Genomic DNA, 21,159 nt, shown 5'->3' on the forward strand with positions numbered 1-21,159 from the left:
TCTAGGAAGGACCAAAAAAAGAAGAGGTTTGTGAACTTAAGGTTTTGAATTGTGGATTGTGGATGAACTCGAGAGAGGGAGACATGCCTTTTCGTCCTGGAGAATGGGGAGGATTTTTTTTTTTTCAAATTGAAATTTAGATAGATTGGAGAGCAGATGCAAAGTTTGGCATGTCAATCAAATTGCAGCTAGGTCCCTGATGACGGGGCGTAAGCGAGTGGTATGGTGGTACTGGTAGTCGTACGGAATACAACTGACGCGGAAATCTGTACCCGAATTTTCCAACGTTGAGAGAGATTCATTTGGATACTATAGTCTTTGTCATTAGGAAACATTAAAAGAGGTTTGAATCGTCCCTCGAAGAGCATTTTGTTCTACTCAACTTAGAAGATAAGTCACCGGGTGAGATCTATATCTTGAATATCTGATGGAATGACCTGATCGCGGTTTCTGCGCAGCCTTATGATGAGGAATTGTGGATGATATTCTGGAGTTAAGATTCTTTATCAAATGAGTTCTCAGAATTGAGTAGCCATGTGGTGCATCACGATCACAAAAATTGGAAAGGAGAAATGGTTGTATGTATGGAGTTGTAATCACATTTTGGATTGTTCTATTTCTCCAGATCAAAATATGACACGGAAAACATGCAGTTTGTTAATCGGTCAGAATTAATCTTTATATGAAGTTTAGCATATTAATTACTCGTCACAGCCCTCAAAGTAAACGGCCGCGTCTTTGGACTGTCCATGATGTCTTTCTCTTTAGTTATCTTATATCATTTCAGGCGTCCCATTCTCCTCGAAACGAATTGATCATATGTTCACACTCACTAGATGATGTACAAATTGGGAGTATGGATGTTGATTCTGATGCTTTTACTAGTATCTGAAAGCACCTCAAGGTTTCCTTCATGATCATTGTTGCACATCTTTAAGATTTCTGGCCTACGAAGATGAATAAAGTGTATCCTGATGATTCAGACCGTAGTATTTCAGATTCTATTCCTTACGTTGCTTCTGTAATATCTTTCTTTCCTTATTCTTTCTTACCCGCCTGTTGAAAAATCGCTATGGTCAATAACATAGCCTTAGTACGGACATGGCAGCTTGCCTTTGGAGTTTTCTATCGTTTCTCATATACTCTTTGTATAGCTCATGTGGCTCTTGAAGTTCCCCAGTCCATGAACGATGATTGACCTTTCAAGGACTGAGTATTGAGCAAGTTTGCATCGTCGGAATAAGATTTTATTATCCTATGATCGTGTACCATTGCCTTCGATGCTCTCGATGTGCCAACATGCGCGTATGCACTCTTAGGCAATAATACATGCACCCTTCCAGACATGGCGATGCATCCCGTTCTTTGTGAGGTAATGGCTTCTATATAACAATCACCACCTTTCTCTAGTAACGCCTCAAAAATCCATGCTTGGTTTGCTTCTCTACCAGAGGCGTTTCCAGCCTTTGAAAAAATAAGGGGCTTTTGGACACAGTATTCATGAAATGAAGAGAGCATTATGGCCAATGTACTTTGAAAAGCAGGAAGACATTGACATTGCTTCATTCTGATACTCCCACTTAACTTGACTGGTACACATCGGAAATGTCGGATCCGTAAATCCTTTCCTATATTCTGAACAGTTTGAAACAGAATGTCACCTGTCTATGCACATCAAAGTAACTGAATGATGGCTGAAAGCACTGCCAAATCTGATCCAGCTACTTTGACCGTTATGGAGCGTTTTTATCCCGTCATAAAATCCCAACTATAGATAGTACAGTCAAGCTCAATAAATTAGAGCTTGCAAAAGGTTTATGGCACATGCCACTGTAATTATTCAGTTCGAGAACTAGCCACCCTGAAGAACGCAGCGCTCTTGACAAACAACATCCAAGATGTGGATCAGCGTGAGCAATCAACAAGATGTTGTCACTGACGGACGGTATTCAATAGAAGCCTGAAAATCGAGCATGAGAAAACCTTCGCATGTAAAATCACTGGTCATTTCTATGAATGTGCGCAAGTACTTGGGTATCATTTTTCTCTCATCTATGTCGAAGTTTGCCGGTTCAATCCGACTTTCGAGGCCGTTATCCCTTATTCATCTCTGTTGCAATCCTACAATCGTATAATCATTCATACCATCAACCCTCATCTCATTTCTCAGCCACCCATTCAACCCTCACTCCATCCAGTCCTTTAATTCCTCACCGCCCTATAAATCTCCCTCAAATCCATCCCCTCAATCTCCCCTCCGCCACCTCCCCCACAACCCTCCCCGGACACCCTCCCACCACACTAAAACTAGGTATCACCATATTAGGCGGAACAACCGTCCCCTCCAGAATCTTCACAAAATCTTTCACTATCACAAACTTTCCCACCACAACATTCGCACCAATATTAACATGATTCCCAAGCATCGCAGCTTCGATTATCGAGCCGGGTCCTACGAAAACATGGTCGCCGATTTTGAGGGGAAAGTACGAGAAAGTTCTGTTGTCCAAATCTCATTAGTAAAATTCACAAGATACCAAAATGCCAGAGAAACAAAGGGCAATGAGAAAAACAAAACAAACCCTCTGTAAATCTTCCCCGGCGGTCTCAACTCACACCCGCGACTGAAAAAACAATATCTCCCAATCGCAACCGCAACTGAGTTTCCCGCTTTCTCTCCTTGGGTACTAGGAGGTAATGTGCGTAATAAATCACCGCGGATGATGACTTCTGCTTGAATTACCGTTTTACCACCGAGGATAATGTTTGTTGTGCCGATTATTTGGGAACGACGGGAGACTTTGTTACCGGTGTCCTGGAGGGATTTAGTACTTGGATTGAGGATGAGATAGGAAGTCAAGGTTGAAGCGGGGGAGAGAACATGATAACAAGGTGAGAATAGCTTACGGTTTCAATATATTCGCCTTTGGGCGCTTTGCGGACATGGCTGTTACATGGTAGAAAAGTAGATGAGGTTTGAGGTTATCGCGTTCGGAGGTTGATATTGAGTCGACATGCAGAATTATTAAGGCGGTGAGACAAGTTATTGTTCAAGTGATTTGACATTTACCAATTTTTATACTTTTGGTTCACTATGGTAGAAATTGTTGCCGCTTGATATTGTTGTAAATTTCTACAAATCGTATCCATTTACTGGCCTCTGTTAAGGATGATTGTTCTGATGTTCCATAGGCCACAGTATTAAATATCCCTTTCCTTGAATCTTTCTCTGTTTTCCATGTACCCAATATACCTCACGTCTTCAACACCAATCATCGATACCATAGCACCGGTGAAACAGGTACATTGGTTAACCCATTCCATGCCCATCTATACAGTTCGTCCGGACTAATAATGATCAGCTTTTCTTCTCAAACTCCCTCAAGTTACTAACAATGGCGAAGCGTTCGGTGCATCAGACGAACTATCTTCAATCCCCGTATCTCTCTCAAATACTCCATCACCTGTTATCTTCCATCCTCCTCCAGCCCGCTTCACGAACTCTACTGCCATATGCCAAGCATCTGTATCTGCAGCATCTCCTGACTCGAAAGTCTTGAGATATCTGTAATTTGCTTCAGGTGGATTGTTGAACATTTCTCGCATTAATTGAGCATAACAATTATTTCTCTCCATCCATAGATCCTCCACATCAATCTTCTTCATTAGTTCTTCGTCTTCTAAAGCATCATTTCGTGGTACCAGTTGACAATAAAAATGATCCAGTCTTGGCAATCCTTGGGCGAGACATTCGAATTGAGCTGTTATTGGAAATATAGCAATGTATCTCATGGCACGAATGCCAGGATTGATCAAGGGCAAAGTACCTGATTGAGTTCCGACAAGACTTCTTAATATCTATTGAAAGTTAGATGAATACCTCCACTTTATATTGGTGATCTACTTACAGATGGAGTCTCTAATTCCCACCACAAATCTGTTTTGAAGGCCTTTAAATTCGATCCTTCATTTAAGAGTAAGGATGTCCAAGATCTTATTTGAAAGAATTCCGAGGACTTGGCAGAAACACGACCTGCAGGACAAATATAGTGCAAGCGATCGTCAAAATTGTAGTCTGGGTTTTGTAATGTCCCAGAAACTGAAGGGCCAGATCTGGTGGGACCATTTTCTTCAGGCAAAACCTCAATCTCCGTGAGGACTAATTCTTTGGATTCGGGTCTTTGCAATCGCAAATAGTGACATTCAATGTCAAAAACCCAAGAATCCACGTCATTAATGGTAGATGAGGTCAATGAAGCAAGAGCCTCAACAGGCGCAGCAATCAAAACCGTCGACGGATCAATCGTGTTAAAGAGTCGTTTCCAAAACCCATCAAATTCACACAATCGAGGTCGGCCATCATGACAATTTGATATCGTTTTCTCCCGAACTACCAAGGTGAAGCTTGACACAATATCCGCAAAAGATCCTTTACGAATGAATTGACGAAAGGGTCCTGTCAAATCATTGAGAATTGGTCTACAATCATCTTCTGAATATTTCAAGATATATCGTGTGTGTTTGAATAGTAAACGTAAGGTAGCTTGTCTCCATCGTTTCGAAATTAGAGAACAATTCTTGAGGTCTTGGATCTCGGAGCTTGTAACTTCCAAGGTTGGCTCATCATGAAGTGTCGTATGGGAATACGATGGAGGTTCTATATCCAAATGACTGAAGATATTGACTAGAAGTTCATTGGGAAGATCTTCAATGGTGGGACCTTGCTTCGTAACGGCTCCAGGAATTGTATGTGGAGTAACGTGGGATATCAGGGTATCTCCTGATTGATTCGTCTGAGGCTGAATTGACGGTACTTCTGTAGATTTGTTGCCAATGGTAAGATCCTCGAGACCATTTGGGTTTGAAGGAGGAAGGCCAGAAGTCATTTTCGTGGATGTTAGAGGTTGAAAGGATGAAGACTCAAGATGGTTATTGAATTGAACAGGTTGTTTCCAATAGTTCGGTCAATTGAATTGTGGATTTGAATAATGGAGCAAATCGCTACCTACCTAGGTACATACCCAAAAAGGAAATATATGTCAGCAACGGCTTTCGGATCTCTCCTGGACCTCCGATAAGGAAACGGATGCCGTTCACGGAATACAACCTCTCATACGTCGTATCTCTCCAAGGTATTATCTAAATGTATCGTAAGCTTGTAATCGAATATGCAGGTAATTGATGGATACCAGGTAGGTAGATTCACTTAACCGGTACTTTCAAAGAACAGGGGGATTGCTTACAGATATATGACATATATCGTTCGCCACCAATGAGGGGGGATGGGGGTTCGTTCCCGTGTGTGCCAGCTACTAAGAAGGAGAGACTTATTACATGTATTGATGGTTTCTGGAATTCAATTTACATTCCTATAAGAACAATTAGAAGAAGTCTATCTTAATAACTTATTTGAAATCATCTAATATCTACAAAACCATTGCTAACCCAACTCCGAGTTACAATTGCAATTTCTGCAAGATGGCTTGTTTATATGTCATGGAAAGAAGTTGACTGCAAGTCTATCCGATCCTGACCTGCATGGCTAGCCCTTACTAAGGTATCACCAAGCGCGGAACTAAACTACTTTATATCGAGATCAACAGTTAGATCTCCAATTGTTGCGGGGATGATTGAAAGTTGGGGAGGGGCAGTTAGACAAGTCGTCGCGGCATTCTATGGAAGCTGCTTGAGTGAGGCTCCAACAGCTGGCCTGGTATGAGTATATAAATACAGCTCAATTACCTCACATTCATTACTATACAAATACGATTCCCATTCTCACTTATATCCTAAGCTACAACATTTACTTACCTCAATCATGTCTTCCGAAAAGCTTCATCGCAATCCTCCTTTCCGAGCAGAACATCTCGGATCTCTACTACGTCCAGAACAACTCTTATCTATCAAACATGCTCTCGACAAGGGAAAAAGTAATGTTACCAGAGAAGATTTGACAAAATTAGAAGATGTATCTATCAATGAAATCGTTCAAGCACAGCTAGACTTGGGCTTTCACGCTGTAACAGATGGAGAATATCGTCGTCACATGTTCTGGTATGTGACTACATATCATTCCACCCCGCCTTCATTTCTCCCCCTTCCTTTCCCCTCACTCTTCAATACAATGCAACATTCCCAACCCCCACACTGACCTTCAACACAAGGGGTACCTTCTTCCCCGGACTCGAAGGCTTCGAAGAAATTCAAAACCCCCCTCTCGAATCCTTCCGCCGCTACGTCCCCGACATCGATGCCTTCCTCGAAGAAGGTCACAAACCCGGTGAATCCGTCTACTGCACCGGTAAAATAAAACACATCGGAAGCACCTACCTCTCCCAATGGAACTACCTCAAAAATCTCCTCCCCGCCGACAAAATCGCAGAAGCAAAAATCACCCTCGCAGCTCCAAACTGGTATCATCTCCGCTACAAAACCGGACACGCATACCCCCCCGAAATCTACCCCTCTGACACCGAATACTTCGCCGACATCGCCACCGCCTACCGCGAAGAACTCCGCATCCTCTACTCCGCCGGCCTGCGCAACATCCAAATCGACGACCCCAATCTCGCCTACTTCTGCTCCGAGAAAATGCTCGCGGGATTCAAACAAGACGGCGAAGACTCAGACGCCCTCTTCGATTCCTACATCCAACTCTACAACGATTGTTTGCGTGATCGCCCTCAAGATATGCACGTGGGCATTCATCTCTGTCGAGGCAATTTCGTAAATGGGAGACATTTCTCCGAAGGCGGATACGATATTATCGCGACCAAACTATTCCAAGATCTAAACGTCAACACCTACTACCTCGAATACGACACCGCGCGCGCAGGAGGTTTCGAACCGCTCGCTCACCTCCCCAAGAATAAAAATGTCATATTGGGATTAATCACGAGCAAATTTCCCAAGATGGAGTCTCTGGAGGATTTGAAAGAGCGGGTCTTCAAAGCGGCTGATAAGATCGCGGAAGGGAATCAAGAGACGAGGGAAGATGCGTTGAGGAGGATAGGTGTAAGTCCCCAGTGTGGATTTGCGAGTCATTCGGATGGGAATAACATGGAGAGGGGCGATATGATGGAGAAATTGAGGTTGGTGAGGAGATTGGCCGGGGAGATTTGGCCGGGGGAACCATGAGCAGGGTTGAATGCTATGGAGAAGTACCTATGTAAGGTGGAATGGGGTGATGGGATTGGATTGGATTGGATGTATAGATTGACAGGTGTATATATGATGTGCAATTTTGGCTCTTGGGACGAGATGGAAATGTGTGTCTTTAAGAACCCTTCATTAAGACTAAACGACTGACTACATCATCTAATACCCCATTCACCACACACAATCCATCGGTGAATTGATCAAGTTATTTTGATGTGCGATTTGTGCTGTATTACTTTTCTTCTTTTCTCAGCGTCAATAAGGAAGAGCCAGAAGAGATTGCTTTCCCTTTCCCCTTTCCCATTGCCCCCGCCCCCAGCAAGTCGCTTCAAAATATTCAAAGAGCGAGACACCTTTCAATTTCGAAGATACACATACACATACACAACAAATTTCACATTTCAAGTGCAAGTTGCGGAAAGTAAGTTGACCAGAAACAAAACCCCATCAATTCTCCATTGAAAGGTACGATATCATGTCCAGAAACGCCTGCGCCATCTAGATGCAAACTCTAAGTTGCCATACGATTGGCCTATACCTATACGCAATTCCCAATACCTGGGTTACGTACCCAAAAACAATCCTATAACCCAAATGGATCTATCCAATCCAAATGTAATGCAATCCTATCCTATATAAAGAAGCCACCCGCCTTATAAACCACCAGTCCGCTGAAGGACGTCTGTCTAATCATCGAATTTATCACTATCCGAATCATTCTCACTCAAATCCACTTCTCTCTTTCTCCTCTCCTCCTGCATTTCTCTAAATGTACTATAACTGAGTAACAAGAATGCCACAATAATCAACAATCCCCCCAAAATAGCTGCCGGACTCAATGGTACCCCCGTGAATGCCCAATCCACAATCGCGACGAGGAAAATTGTCAATAGTGCAGCGACACTACTTAGAACGGGACTTGTAAGACTAATCAAAACTAAGAAACTTCCAGAGAAAGTCGCATTTGCGAGGACGGAAATGGCAAGCATCCAAGCCGCTTCGCCGTGGGGAAGTTCAAAGGTTTCGAGTCCAGTGAGATGAAGGATTGGGAGAGGAATCCAGAGGACGAGAAGAGTGAATGAACCGATTAGTGAGCCGAATGTATTTGCGAATATCATGCCGCGCCCGGGACTTGTTCCTTCAGGGGGGCAAGCCAATTTCTTATACAAAACTTCGTAGAAACCATATAAAACACTGCCAACACCAATAACAAGGTTGCCCAAAACTCTATTTGATGCCTCGTCATCTTCATCGCCAGGCTTTCCACCTACTGAGCCTCCAGACTTTCCTCCATGTTTCGTGGGCGTAGAATCTCCATATGCCACGATCAAAACTCCTACAATCGCAACCATAACCGCGAAAGATTTATCCCATCTAAGAGGTTCTTTCAAAAGGGGAACGCTGAATGCATATGCGAAGAAAGCCGAACAATTATATATAGCCGTGAGATCAGATGGCGATGTTAAATTCACTGCCACGTACCATGATCCACCAGCAACTGTGAGAGCGCATGTAACGAATGCGGTCATTCTGAGCATATACGGAATTGGGGATCGTTGGCCTCGCGGAACGTCTAGTTGTCCTGACTCTACCATTTGGGCGGTTGTTCGAATGAGATATACGTGTCTTCTCCAGAATGTCTTCCATGGCATTTTCCATTTTTGTAATCGCAATATTAAAAGTTGAGTTGGCCATAATAATGACCATGATCCGTGAGTAAAGTATCTAGAGTATCCATTTAGTTTTGTTTAAAATTTTGTGAAATAGGCGCCACTACTTACAACATGCAATATGCTTTGTTCCACCCTAATTGATGTTGAATATACACTGCCGTTTCGGTTTGTATAACGAAACTAATCAAACTCAAGCCCAAAAAGAAGGCTGCATATGTATATTTCTTTCTCGTATCTAATTTTGCTTGAGTATCCGGACTACGACTTCGCATAGTAGATCGTCTCGAAAATGCAGGACGTTCGGGTGGATCTTGAGAAGCATTGTATCCTAACCTCCCCCTCTCGGGATCATCATTTTTGTGTAATAATGGTTGATGTGAACGGCCATCTGTAGGACGATGTAGCGGAGGTCTTCGTCCTTCCATATCGTCGTCGGATTCTAAATCGGAACCTGCTTCTTCGTCGGTCAATGGACTGATTGGTGACACTTCTCTTTCTCGTGTTTGATGTGCGAAGTCGTGAGTCCGAACGGTAGGACTGCGAGAGGAAACCCTTGAAGAATTTCCAGATATGGGATTCGAGGTCTTCCACGAGTTGTTTTGTAATCCGGTTACTGGATTTAATTCATGTGTACCGGAGGATGTCTGGTGATTCCTATAAGACATACATGCGATTCAGGTGGGTGAAATGATAAGTTTGAGTGTAGAGGAGGGTGGTTTGATATCGGACATAACTCAATTAAGATATGAAATGGACAATCTCGATCAGGACTGACAGGGTGGATTTCGTGAGTGGGTTTGGCTTCGAATTTTGACGTGAATTAATTTTTTTATTGGCGATTTTTAACGACAGTACCTGTACCGTAGGTGAAGGAGATAATAAAATGGGATTGATTGCATAAAGTTGGCTGTAACAGTAAAAGGAGAATTTTGAAGACCAATCAATGCGAACTTGTTGTCGTCATTCTTTAGCAAATGGATCTGGATCTGGATATGGGGTTGGATATGGATATGGATATGTAAAGCGTAAAGCGTGAGAATCGAGTATCAAAGTGGATAGGCACGTGATAGGTAGATAATATGAAGCAGAGAGTGAGGGAGACCCTGGAGAACCTTGGAAGGACCCTGAAGGTTGGTGGTTGGCTGAATCAAAAAGAATTATCAGATATCAGATAATGTCTCGCCCCACGCGAAACGAATCAAACGACCTGGATTTAATCAATTTGATTCCGTCTGCTGGCTCATGATGTGGTGCAGGTTACCAAAGAGATCTCAAATCTTGGATATATAAATAGGTAGTGGTGGGTTGGTGGTTGGATGGCTAAAAAGGTAGGCTGCTGGTTGAGAGGTGGATTGAGGTAGGTAGGTGACAATGGTACCGTTGTACAGAGGATGATTCAGAGGATGATCAGAGAATGATCAAAAGAAGAAGTGTGGTGACTCGAATTCAATTTGGATTAGATATTCATAGGTGATCGTTGCTTGGATGTCTCAGGAATTTGGACTATTTTCTTTTTGATACTCATACCTCTTCTTCTCCGACTACCACTAATACTACCACGACCAAATAACTGCTTATATCAAACTTTCATTGCCTTCATTCTAGAATAATAAGAAGCTTGTACGGGAAAGGCCATCTAGCCTTCAGCCTTTAACCATGGCATGGCACTCGAGGAGAAAGGAGAAAGGGCAACGCATAACCGGCGACCTTATCATCAAAGAAACTTTCCGAGTTCATCCAAGATTATCGGCATGATATTGCATGCATACAACTCGTCTCTTGCATACCTGAAATTCAACCAGCATCTCTCAACCTCGGCTTTCAATGAATCTGAATACCCTCCAGATGTATTTCAAATATATCTCAAATGGTATCACCGATGTATTACTTGGTACGTCGGTGTTTGTCGTGATGGTGAAGGTGGGGTAAGTGATGCGGGGTTGAACAAAATGGCGTCACTACATTCAACCTTCTTTACTACCGCTATCTACCGGTACTCTGTACACGAATGTGAATGTTCATCTTCATGCAGTATCACACAGTATCATACCGTATTCATACCCAATATCTAATCCTACATTCAAAACTTCACTTTGACTCTTGAAGCGCAAGAATACTATAACACTCACTCGTCAAGCAAGAACCATTCTCCCTTTTCATTCCACTTCCTCAAAATGCCTCTCATAGCTACTAACCCCAAACCTCGAATAATTCTTGGTCTTATGAACTTTGGTCCAGATCCATCCACCGGCGCACGCATAACCTCATTAGATGAATACAACACCTTCCTCGATCATTTTCAAGGCGCTGGATACAATGAAGTCGATACCGCACGTACATACGTTGGAGGGAAACAAGAAGCTTTCACACGCGAAGCAAAATGGCAAGAAAGGGGCTTAACACTGGCCACAAAAGTCTATCCAACGGAAGCGGGATTGCATACAGAAGCAGAAATAACCAACAGATTTGAGACGAGTTTGAAAGAGTTGGGGACGGACTGTGTGGACATATTCTATTTGCACGCTGCTGTTGGTTCATCTCAGTCATTTGAAATATGAAGGAGTGCTGATAGTGATGTGTAGGATCGTGCAACGCCCTTTACAGAGACATTGGCGGCTCTCGACAAACTCCATAAACAAGGCAAATTTGTCAACCTAGGACTTTCAAACTTCACAGCCTTCGAAGTCTCTGAAATAGTCATGCATTGCAAATACAACAATTGGGTGCGGCCAACAGTATACCAAGGAATGTACAACGCCATTACCCGTTCCCTAGCTTCTGAACTCATTCCATGCTGTAAGCGCTACGGTATTTCCGTCGTCATTTACAACCCCATCGCAGGTGGTCTCTTTTCAGGAGCTTACAAGTCGTCAGAAATTCCAACCAGTGGACGTTATAGCGATTCCGTGGGAAAGTTGGGCGAAATGTACAGAAAACGGTATTGGAAGGAATCGAACTTCGCCGCATTGAAACTGATCGAACCAGTTGTTCAAAAACACAACTTGACAATGGTGGAGACTGCATTCCGATGGTGTATACATCATAGTGCACTGAATGTTTTGGATGGGGACGATGGAATTATCATGGGGGCGAGCAGTATTGAACAATTAGATTCAAATCTCAAAGATTGTGAGAAGGGACCATTGCCCGAAGAAGTAGTGAAAGTTTTGGATGAGGCTTGGGAGATTTGTAAAGCAGATACACCAAATTATTGGCATTTGGATTTGAAGTATGATTATGATACTGGGAAGGCACTATTTGGCGTATAGGCATAAAGTAGATTTACATTTAGACTAGCGCCGAGATATACGGTTGCTTTCGTAGATGACAAGACAAGAGGCAAAGAATCACTTCAAGTTCATATCCGTAATGCTATTTAGTATTGAGAAGCCATTAAAGGTTGCAGTCTTGTGATTCATTCTATGCTGATCGATATTATAGTTTAGACTGTACAAAATATCGGGTCCATTTACAAGAACAAAACCATAAACCAAGCTCTATTAATTTTTGAAATTCTATGCTACTCAACATCAGTCTTGTCCTCATCCCATCCATAGCTTGTATCAGATTCCCTTTATGATCGTGAAGACTCCTTAAACAGCGTCGGCTGTTCCTACATTCGGTTAGATTTCGGTCCAGAATCAACGCGCTTCGCGTCATCCTGAACATCGTCGCGTCTTCCCACAATCAATTTCTCAGACTACTACAATTTCTCAACCTCGCCCTGTGCATCTATATCAAGAATCGGGATCAATTGCCCTGAATTTATCTAGTGCAGATATTTGCAACATAATTGTGATTGCTCTCTCTATTTACACATTTGCTTAGTGCAGGTATTGAACAATCTCAACATCCACTTGCTATTCGCACACTCGCAAACCCCTCCATTTGACAGGGACCCATTTAAGGTGACAATATGGTCAATACTGGAGCCAAATCTGGACCAGGGATTTACTCTGCTACTTACAGCAATGTAGTATACCTGCTCGGATGCGCCTAGACTTTGTCTGCTTTTTCCTTATCGCTGACTTGATTAGGTTCCGGTGTATGAGTACTTGTTCGGAGAGGCTCTCAAAGAACATGGTAATTGAAATGCCACTTCCAGTCTTAAACTTGACGTCACTGACACTTACACAGTTATGCGAAGACGACAAGATGATTGGATCAATGCGACACACATATTAAAAGCTGCTGGATTCGATAAACCTGCCAGAACAAGAATTCTTGAAAGAGAGGTTCAGAAGGAAGAACATGAGAAGATTCAAGGTGGATATGGAAAATATCAAGGTTGGCATGCACCAGAAATTTAAGAGTTTGGCAAGACTGAAACCAATTAGGTACTTGGGTTCCTCTTGAGAAAGGTCAATCTTTGGCACAAAGGAACAATATATATGAAAAACTCCGGGAGATCTTCGAATATACACCTGGTGAATTTAGTCCACCTCCAGCGCCAAAACATGCCACGAATAAGCCAAAGGTCAAGAAACCTGCAGTACCGAAATGGGGAGCCAGTGAGTTTCCCGGTCTAAATTTTGGCATATTGTACTAACAGCACAGAACCGGTACCTATTCAACAAGCAGTGGTCGCCCGCCAAGTCGAAGAGAATTACGATACCATTAGCACTCAATTAAATGATGATGAAAGTGTGCCAGATGATGTTACAGTTGCTTCCGCTTCATATATGGCAGAAGATGATCGATTCGATATGTCTCAACCACCTACTGGGCATCGAAAGCGCAAAAGAGGTGAAAGAGATGATTTTCATGAAGAAGACCCTGTGGACGTTCGAGCACAAGCTCATCTTATGTGGGCTGATGAACTCTTGGATTATTTCATGGCACCTCCCACCGATGCGAACTCGACAGATAGAAGACCCGAACCACCAATAAATTTCGAGCCTAACTTCATTATCGACACAGATGGTCATACGGGTTTACATTGGGCCGCATCAATAGGTGATGTGGATATATTAAAACAACTGAAGAGATTCGGTGCGAATACAACTTGTCGGAACAGTCGTCAAGAAACTCCACTCATAAGATCAGTTCTTTTCACAAATTCTTATGACAAGCAGAATTTTCCTCTGATTGTTAAAGAATTGATCGGTACTGCCAATGAAGTAGATTCATGTGGAGCTACAGTTCTTCATCATGCAGCAGCGACCACCAACATGAAGCAAAAGTTCAAATGCGCTCAATATTATCTGGATGTTCTTTTAGAAAAATTTATTGAAATCTATCATCCAGATGAGGTTCAAAGATTACTAGATGCTCGAGATATCAATGGAAACACAGCAATCCATATCGCGGCCAAAAATAAAGCCCGCAAATGTGTACGAGCTTTAATGGGTCGTGGTGCTTCAACAGATATTCTAAATGATATGGGCGAGACGGCCGAAGAAATAATTCAAGACTTGAACACCTCCCGTAGATCGGAAAGACACAACAAGCCGCTTCTTCTTCGCCTTTTGCACCAGACTCGGCACGTCATATTTCTCACTATGATGATCTTGAACAGGAAAATCCTCGAGGGGTTGCTCACATTTCAGAAGCAGCAATGACTCTGAAAAATAACGCGGAACCGATTCTACTAGAGAGGTTACATGCATTAGCTTGTAGCTTTGATGAGGAATTGGCAGAAAAAGAAAATGCAGAGGCAGATAGCAAGAGGATTTTAGAAGGGGTGAAGATGGAATTAGCAGGGGTCAGAGAGCAAGCTAGGCAATTGGCGGAAGAAGAGGAGGGTGAAGAAAATTCCATTGCTGCAAAAGCGCATCTAGTCGGCTTACAAGAAAGAGTTCAGAGTCTAGTAGAGCGACAACAACAACTTCTCCTTCTTTCCCGCACGCAACATGAAGGATCAAAAATAAATGGTCATGGAGGAGGTCAAGTCAATGGAAATGCAGATTTAGAGGAAGGGGAAAATGAGAGGATCATGGTAGCTCAGCAGCTACAAGAGGAAATTGAGAGGAGAAGGGCGTTAGTAGGGGAATATATTGGAGCGCTTGGAGTTGCAGGTGGTGGAGATGAGGGAGAACTTTATAAGAGGGTTATTGTTAGGGATTTGGGAGTGGATGAGGAGAAGGTGGACTTAGTGATGAGGGGTTGGATGCGCTGATTGCCAATCTAGAGGAAGAAAGGGGCGGAGTGGGGTTGGAGAGAGAGATGGGGGATGAATTGTATGGGTTGAGTTTAGAGATGAATCTTCTATCCTTTCTTCGGGAAATCTTTTGGTTAATCATAGGCGCTTGGACTGGGCGGGAAAAGGTCGAATGAAGTGGAGTGCTCAGGGATCACTTCTATTGAAATTTCCGGCATTGCGATGGTTGAATGAATGGCTAGCCGGTTGAAGGTGTTATATGGCGATTCTTTACTGCCCGCTTCTTGGGGTAATTGTATTCATAGCTGCATAGGAGCGTGTATACATGAGATAAGACAATACTATTATCAGGTTTTCGTTTAGAATGATAAGGATTGAGACCACAACTACTATGGCGTGATACTCGTTGATGAAGGTAGACGAGGGGATGTAAATTTGAGGCATCGCCACGTCGAAGAGATTGCGTGATAGACGAGGTTGTAGCCGCAAAATAGATTCAACATTTTTTGGGTCAAGAGCAGATTGATGGGAGCAGAAGTTTTTAATACGTCGGACATGGTGAAGAGCATGTCATACCTAGGTACCGAAGGAAAGAAACAAGGGGGCAGGGCTGGTGATATGTAGTGATAGTGAATAAGCGAACTCCTTGGATGTATGTAATCCCATGACGTCGAATGAGCAAATTCATAGCTAGAGTTGCGAGTCATTTTCGTTAGTAGTGGTGAGACTGAGATGATAGCAAGTAGATTATGGATGAGGGTATTTTTTGTTGTAATTAATTCTCAATATGGTTAGGTGGTTCTATTCGAAAAGGTTTGTTCTGTGTAGATAGATATCTGTTGGTATTTATTGAGATGGGTCGGGATGGGATGGGATAAGATGGGATAGGATGAATGTGTATTAACAACTGTGTTGGGATTGCTTGAGATGTATGTGAGATGTTAGTATTGTGTTGATTTGATTTGTGTGAGTATATGATAGTGGGTTTTCTCACGACGGCAGCGAGTGCTGGAATGAAAGGGCAGTCATAAATTCTGATGACAGTGAGCAATATGTCTCGAAAATCAATTGAGCGCTTCTACTTTCACATCTTGACATTGACAGTGGGGTGGTTCGGATAGTATTATTGATAGAAATTAAAAACTTTCTGTAATTTAGTTCTATATCACTCCCGCCGCAAGCTAGTCCTTAGGGCCCAATGCTCTCGAAAGGTATACAATTGAGAAGTGAAAAAAAAATATGGGGTGAGGGATGGGATGTTTATAAAGACAAGGAATTGTAAAGTGGATCATATGTTTCGATGGACCCTGAAGTGAATTCCTCACTGTGGTATATAGTATCTTCTATAAAAGATTCAGATTCAGGTTGGTTTGACTTCATGATAGTGGGCTGACATCTCACTCATCATTATACATGGAAAGACCAAGAGCTGGGTTTTCATATGTGCGAAGTACGTGAATGAAATAAACCTATAGAGTTTTGCTCGTGTGATTGTTTCGTGGGATCAAGGAATGGAAGGGAGAAAGATATACAGGCGAGAGTCAAGATGGGTAGTGTGCATAGGTTATCGAAAGTGATAACAGAACACAATAGGAGACTACTGACAATAGAAATTGAATATGTAATTTTCACCGAAAGAAGGTCCAGTCCATTCACTTGGACGGCTTCAGAGAATGAAAGTTACAGCAGGTGATTAAAGGCGAGAGTCCTTGTGTCCTGGATCAACACATGTAGTTGTGGTTTGAAGAGAAAAGGAACGGGAGCTGAATGTAGTTTATATAGAGGTTTATTTTGCTCGCCGTTGTAATTGATAAGATACTAGTTAGGCGATCCGAACTCTTGGCTCACGATTGAGCTCACGATCGAGGAGAGCCAATGACAACCGATAACTAGATATCTCGAACTCTAGACCCATCTACCCATTTATATCTTTCGACTTCATTTATTCAACTCCATTTTCCAGTGATCTTTTCCATGCCAAATCTTTTACAAATAAGGCTTCTCTCCCAAACTACAAACTCTATCGCCTGCTCTCGCCTCCGCGCTAAATTATCAACGTTAGTTTTCATTTATTAATACCGATCTCCATCAAAGCAATGATCCTCGATCAACTCAATCCCTCTCATTTCCCAAGCCACTATGCCAAAGAAAAGAGGAACTTACTAATCATAAGTAGCACAATGCCAATTACTCCTGTTATCCCAAATCGCTACATCATTCTTACTCCACTTCCATCTGACTTGCGCATCGTGGTTCAAGGGTACCAAATTCTTTAACCATGGAAGTAAAAGATCCGATTCGTCTTTTGTGAGAGGATGGAGACGTCGTGTGAAGCCTTGGTTTATGAAAAGAGATTTCTTGCCAGTTACGGCTGTTGTATGTTAGTTGTTGAACTACGCATGATGTTTCCAGTGTATGTGGAAGAGAATGGGAGAAAACAAGTAAGGATAGAGGCAGCTTACGGTTTGTCCTAACCACCGGATGAACAGCACTCAACTCTTTTCCAATATTCAATGGACTTCCTCTCATATCTTCTCTGATATCCTGTCCGAGTCTCCTTGCTTCATCATGGAAAAAGCTCGCATCATGAGTCGCTGTTAGTCCTTCCAACATTTCCTTCATCTTCGGACTCAGTCTTTCATAAATCTCGTTTCCAGATGCCCATAAAGTATCACCACCTGTTTCAGGCAGGGTATGGATTTTCAACATGGCATAATCGGAAGGGACTCGTTCAAATGTGATATCGGCATGCCAGCCAGTACTAGCAAATCGAGATACGTCGGACAGTTGGTGAGTTAATCCACCGCCTTTGGCTTGCTTTGTGGAAGAGATTACGGACACTTGATCGCCCAGTTCGGAGGATTGTTCGGTGAGGGGGTGGATGTGAAGTGTAGAGGATTCAGGCTGAGGTAAAATGTTAGATGTTTGGAAAAACGCACTCGATGAAGACGAGGAAGAAGATGTTTGTTTTCTTAATAATTTGGGAGGGGAAGAATAACGTACAGATCCAGCTGCTTTGGAAATACGTTCGATAACAGCTTTCATTTGCTCAGGATTAATGTCTTGATTTCTGAAGAAAACTACACCACGATCGGAGACTATCACATTGTCATCAATACCAATATCCCTACATCACGGAAACATACTAAACCTACTTGTCAACGCCAAATCCTTGAACAATTCTTCGGAGGTACTCGGCGAGAGGAACTCTTTCAGTTGAACCTTTTCGTCAAAGACTCTTCCAATTACCGGTGTCAAGTCCGAGTGCTCAAATTGATCCAATACACCATTGTTCACTAATGGCTTGGTACATCTTGTACGAGCTATTTCATCTTCATTTTCCAGAACTGGTTTCGCGGTAACATTGATGAAGTCGGCGGAAGGCATGATAGCTACTATTTTGTTCACTCTGTGTGAACGTTTCGAAGATCTAAAAATGAAAACAAAAGTATATACACTGAATTTATATGAATGAGAATGAAAAAAGAAAGAAGAAGAAAGCAAAATTCCAAGCTCCTAATATAATTATCATATTTATTATCTTCGTATCATTAAAATTCCCGAAGTACGGAATAATTCAAATGCCATCACATCATAGCATCTCGTTGGTCAGAACCCCGCAATGTGTACACACCCTGGTCAGAATCCAATTGCGTGATATGTCACCATTCGAATTTAACCAAAAAATGCGAAGAAATCGCGGATCTATCATTTGTATCTGGAAATTCCTTCCGTTATGAAATGAAATTTTGCTGACTGAAAGTCACCGCGGTGATAACGTCCCAGGATAAGAATGGGGCATGGTCCTTTGAGTGCCATGGGGATGGACTTGTTTAAATACTTAAGATAGGTACCGGATACTTCTACCTATTGGATTATTTTCGGCTCGATTGAACTCTTTCTTCAAGTCAACATCGACAATTGTAGCACTTGCTCTGCTTGATTTGCTTTCAATTGACAATATGGACGAGAGTAAAGACACATCGAGGAAGGTGGTTTCAGACACTGGATCACAAATATCTGTGACCCATGTCGGCCGTGAGGCATTGGCTGATGCACTTCCACCTCATGAATTATATGAAGGAGCTCATCGATATGATCCAGCTGCTACATGGACGGAAGCAGAGGAAAGAAAAGTGGTTCGAAAGACTGATATTTATCTTTTGGTGTGGATTTGCGTCATGGTAAGGATTTTCCTCTCTTGATTGTTACCCTGATTATTGATCTTCGATTCAGTTCTTCGGATTGCAACTTGATAGAGGAAATTTATCCAATGCTACAGCGGACGGCATTCTGAACGATTTGAAGCTTACTACCGATGACTACAACAATGTAAGTTTCTTTCTCTCCCCTAGTTTCAATGTATTGGTATAAGTACTTACAACTTGTTAGGGGAACACGATTCAATTGATGTGTTTTATGACAGCAGAATTCCCGGTCCAGTTCTTGACCAAGCGTTATGGATTTAAACATATTCTCCCGATCATGATGATGCTTTGGGGTACCGTCTGTAAGTTAAATAAACCTGAAGGCCTCATGAGTCGAGAAAATAACATAACTGACACTACCACATTAGCCTGGACTCAATCTTGGATGCACGATCGTACATCTTTCTACATTACTCGTGCCCTCATTGGACTTTGTGAAGGTGGTTTCATTCCTGGTACTATTCTCTTCGCAACATATTTCTACACGTCAAAGGAACTATCCGTTCGTCTCGCTTGTTTTTGGTCCACACTCAACATCGCAAGAGTAATCTCGGCTTTACTTGCTGCTGGTATCCTCACAATGAGAGGAGTGGGTGGTAGACCAGGATGGTTCTATTTGTTCCTAATCGAGGGACTCTTTACTTTTTTGATCGGTTTTATCGTAAGTCATGCCTGGTTCTCATTAGTCTCTTGGACCGGACTAAAAAAAACTAGAGTTTCTTTTACCTACCTCAATCGCCAACGCAGACTTCCAGTGTTTTATGCCGCAAGTCATGGTATACAGAGCGGGAGGAAGTAATTATGGTGAATGTAAGTTTTGAATTCCAAAAAATTACTTCGATGCTGACCAAATAGCGAATTCTTCGCGACGATCCAGCAAAAGGACTTACAGCATTGAGAGAACCGGCCACATTCAAAGATATCCGCGAGGCATGGAGTGACTCTTCCATGTGGGGTCTTTACTTCATCGGCTTGGTAGCATACATTCCTGCGACACCTGTTCAATCGTATATTACACTCACATTGAAGCGCCTGGGATATACTACCTTCAATTCGAACATGCTGACTATTCCATCTGCTGCCATACAAATCGTCACTATGCTTTTACTTGCATACAGTAGTGATTTCTTTGATGAACGTACGTTTCATTGTATTTTCGGCGAATTTTGGATATTGCCATTACTTACGGCGCTCTTGACAATCCCTGATGGCGGAAGGGAGTGGGGTAGATGGTCTTTGGTGACATTGATCTCTGGATGTAAGTGCTTGAAAACAATTGCCATGTCCCCACCAACTAACTTCAAACCAGATCCCTATTTCCATCCAATCGTCTCCGCCTGGATTTCAGAAAATACATTCGACGTCAAGAAGCGCGCTATTACAGCAGCGACATACAACGTGATTGTCCAAATTGGATCCTTAATCGGCTCCCAAATCTATCGTAAATATGATGCACCATACTACAAGCAAGGAAATAAGGTTCTTATTTCCATCTGTGCATTGTCGCTTGTAACATTTGTGGCGCAAAGACAATACTTGATTGTATTGAATAAAAGAAAGGAAAGGGTTTGGGATCAAATGACCCTTGAAGAGAAGGCAGAATATCAAAATGATAGTGTAGCGAGAGAGAAGGATGGTAACAAGAGACTTGACTTTAGATTCAAGTATTGATGTCGGGATTGGTAAAGAGAACGGTCAGATTGAGGGAGAAGAATCGAAAGTGGTATAATGAAGTAGTAGTGTAATAAATTATGTCTCCAAGCACCGCAAATGATGTGAACAAAAATTGAGGTATACGAAAGTCAGAAAGTAAATATGTGAATGGTTGAAAATATAGCTGGCATATGGGACTCTGATGACGGTGAGTGTACATGCCAATGTATGCATGTGTGTGCAAAAAGCTGGAAATGATTTGATGAAGATTGATGAACTTTCTTGGAAACCACAGGAGTTAGACCAAGGCGTTTTGGTTGACCAGGAACGTACAATTATAGACCTGGCTTCCATTGGCAAGGTTTCC

The 21,159-nt window shown here is 42.4% G+C and overlaps 7 protein-coding genes across 7 annotated transcripts; 4 read left to right on the top strand and 3 right to left on the bottom strand.

The window, feature by feature from the left end:
• Positions 1-2,231: 2,231 nt before the first annotated feature.
• EAF02_005656 (uncharacterized protein) lies at positions 2,232-5,017 on the bottom strand (the record flags this gene model as incomplete). Its single annotated transcript, XM_038901704.1, has 6 exons — positions 3,909-5,017; positions 3,395-3,858; positions 3,283-3,348; positions 2,908-2,947; positions 2,583-2,815; positions 2,232-2,499 (listed from the first exon to the last, which is right to left on the bottom strand). The coding sequence occupies exons 1-6, from the start codon at positions 4,884-4,886 to the stop codon at positions 2,232-2,234; spliced, it is 2,049 nt and encodes a 682-aa protein (XP_038759044.1). The 5' UTR covers positions 4,887-5,017.
• Positions 5,018-5,818: 801 nt separating this feature from the next.
• EAF02_005657 (uncharacterized protein) lies at positions 5,819-7,137 on the top strand (the record flags this gene model as incomplete). The annotated part of the gene is made up of 2 exons (XM_038901705.1): positions 5,819-6,054; positions 6,165-7,137. 2 exons carry the CDS (start codon positions 5,819-5,821, stop codon positions 7,135-7,137), a joined length of 1,209 nt encoding a protein of 402 aa, XP_038759045.1.
• A 707-nt stretch (positions 7,138-7,844) lies between these two features.
• On the bottom strand, positions 7,845-9,496 carry EAF02_005658 (uncharacterized protein; the record flags this gene model as incomplete). Its single annotated transcript, XM_038901706.1, has 2 exons — positions 7,845-8,883; positions 8,940-9,496. 2 exons carry the CDS (start codon positions 9,494-9,496, stop codon positions 7,845-7,847), a joined length of 1,596 nt encoding a protein of 531 aa, XP_038759046.1.
• A 1,509-nt stretch (positions 9,497-11,005) lies between these two features.
• Positions 11,006-12,100, top strand: EAF02_005659 (uncharacterized protein; the record flags this gene model as incomplete). Its single annotated transcript, XM_038901707.1, has 2 exons — positions 11,006-11,359; positions 11,414-12,100. The coding sequence occupies 2 exons, from the start codon at positions 11,006-11,008 to the stop codon at positions 12,098-12,100; spliced, it is 1,041 nt and encodes a 346-aa protein (XP_038759047.1).
• A 448-nt stretch (positions 12,101-12,548) lies between these two features.
• EAF02_005660 (uncharacterized protein) lies at positions 12,549-14,949 on the top strand (the record flags this gene model as incomplete). The annotated part of the gene is made up of 6 exons (XM_038901708.1): positions 12,549-12,807; positions 12,869-12,914; positions 12,969-13,118; positions 13,169-13,342; positions 13,389-14,258; positions 14,282-14,949. Exons 1-6 carry the CDS (start codon positions 12,748-12,750, stop codon positions 14,947-14,949), a joined length of 1,968 nt encoding a protein of 655 aa, XP_038759048.1. The 5' UTR covers positions 12,549-12,747.
• Positions 14,950-16,431: 1,482 nt separating this feature from the next.
• Positions 16,432-18,318, bottom strand: EAF02_005661 (uncharacterized protein; the record flags this gene model as incomplete). The annotated part of the gene is made up of 5 exons (XM_038901709.1): positions 16,432-16,975; positions 17,095-17,302; positions 17,394-17,835; positions 17,935-18,029; positions 18,087-18,318. The coding sequence occupies 5 exons, from the start codon at positions 18,316-18,318 to the stop codon at positions 16,918-16,920; spliced, it is 1,035 nt and encodes a 344-aa protein (XP_038759049.1). The 3' UTR covers positions 16,432-16,917.
• Positions 18,319-18,893: 575 nt separating this feature from the next.
• Positions 18,894-20,810, top strand: EAF02_005662 (uncharacterized protein; the record flags this gene model as incomplete). The annotated part of the gene is made up of 7 exons (XM_038901710.1): positions 18,894-19,115; positions 19,168-19,263; positions 19,324-19,441; positions 19,508-19,800; positions 19,854-19,949; positions 19,995-20,397; positions 20,449-20,810. 7 exons carry the CDS (start codon positions 18,894-18,896, stop codon positions 20,808-20,810), a joined length of 1,590 nt encoding a protein of 529 aa, XP_038759050.1.
• Positions 20,811-21,159: the final 349 nt, after the last annotated feature.

The sequence above is a fragment of the Botrytis sinoallii genome, assembly GCF_014898435.1.
Source record: "Botrytis sinoallii strain Bc 23 chromosome Unknown BSIN_008, whole genome shotgun sequence".
Taxonomy (NCBI): domain Eukaryota; kingdom Fungi; phylum Ascomycota; class Leotiomycetes; order Helotiales; family Sclerotiniaceae; genus Botrytis; species Botrytis sinoallii.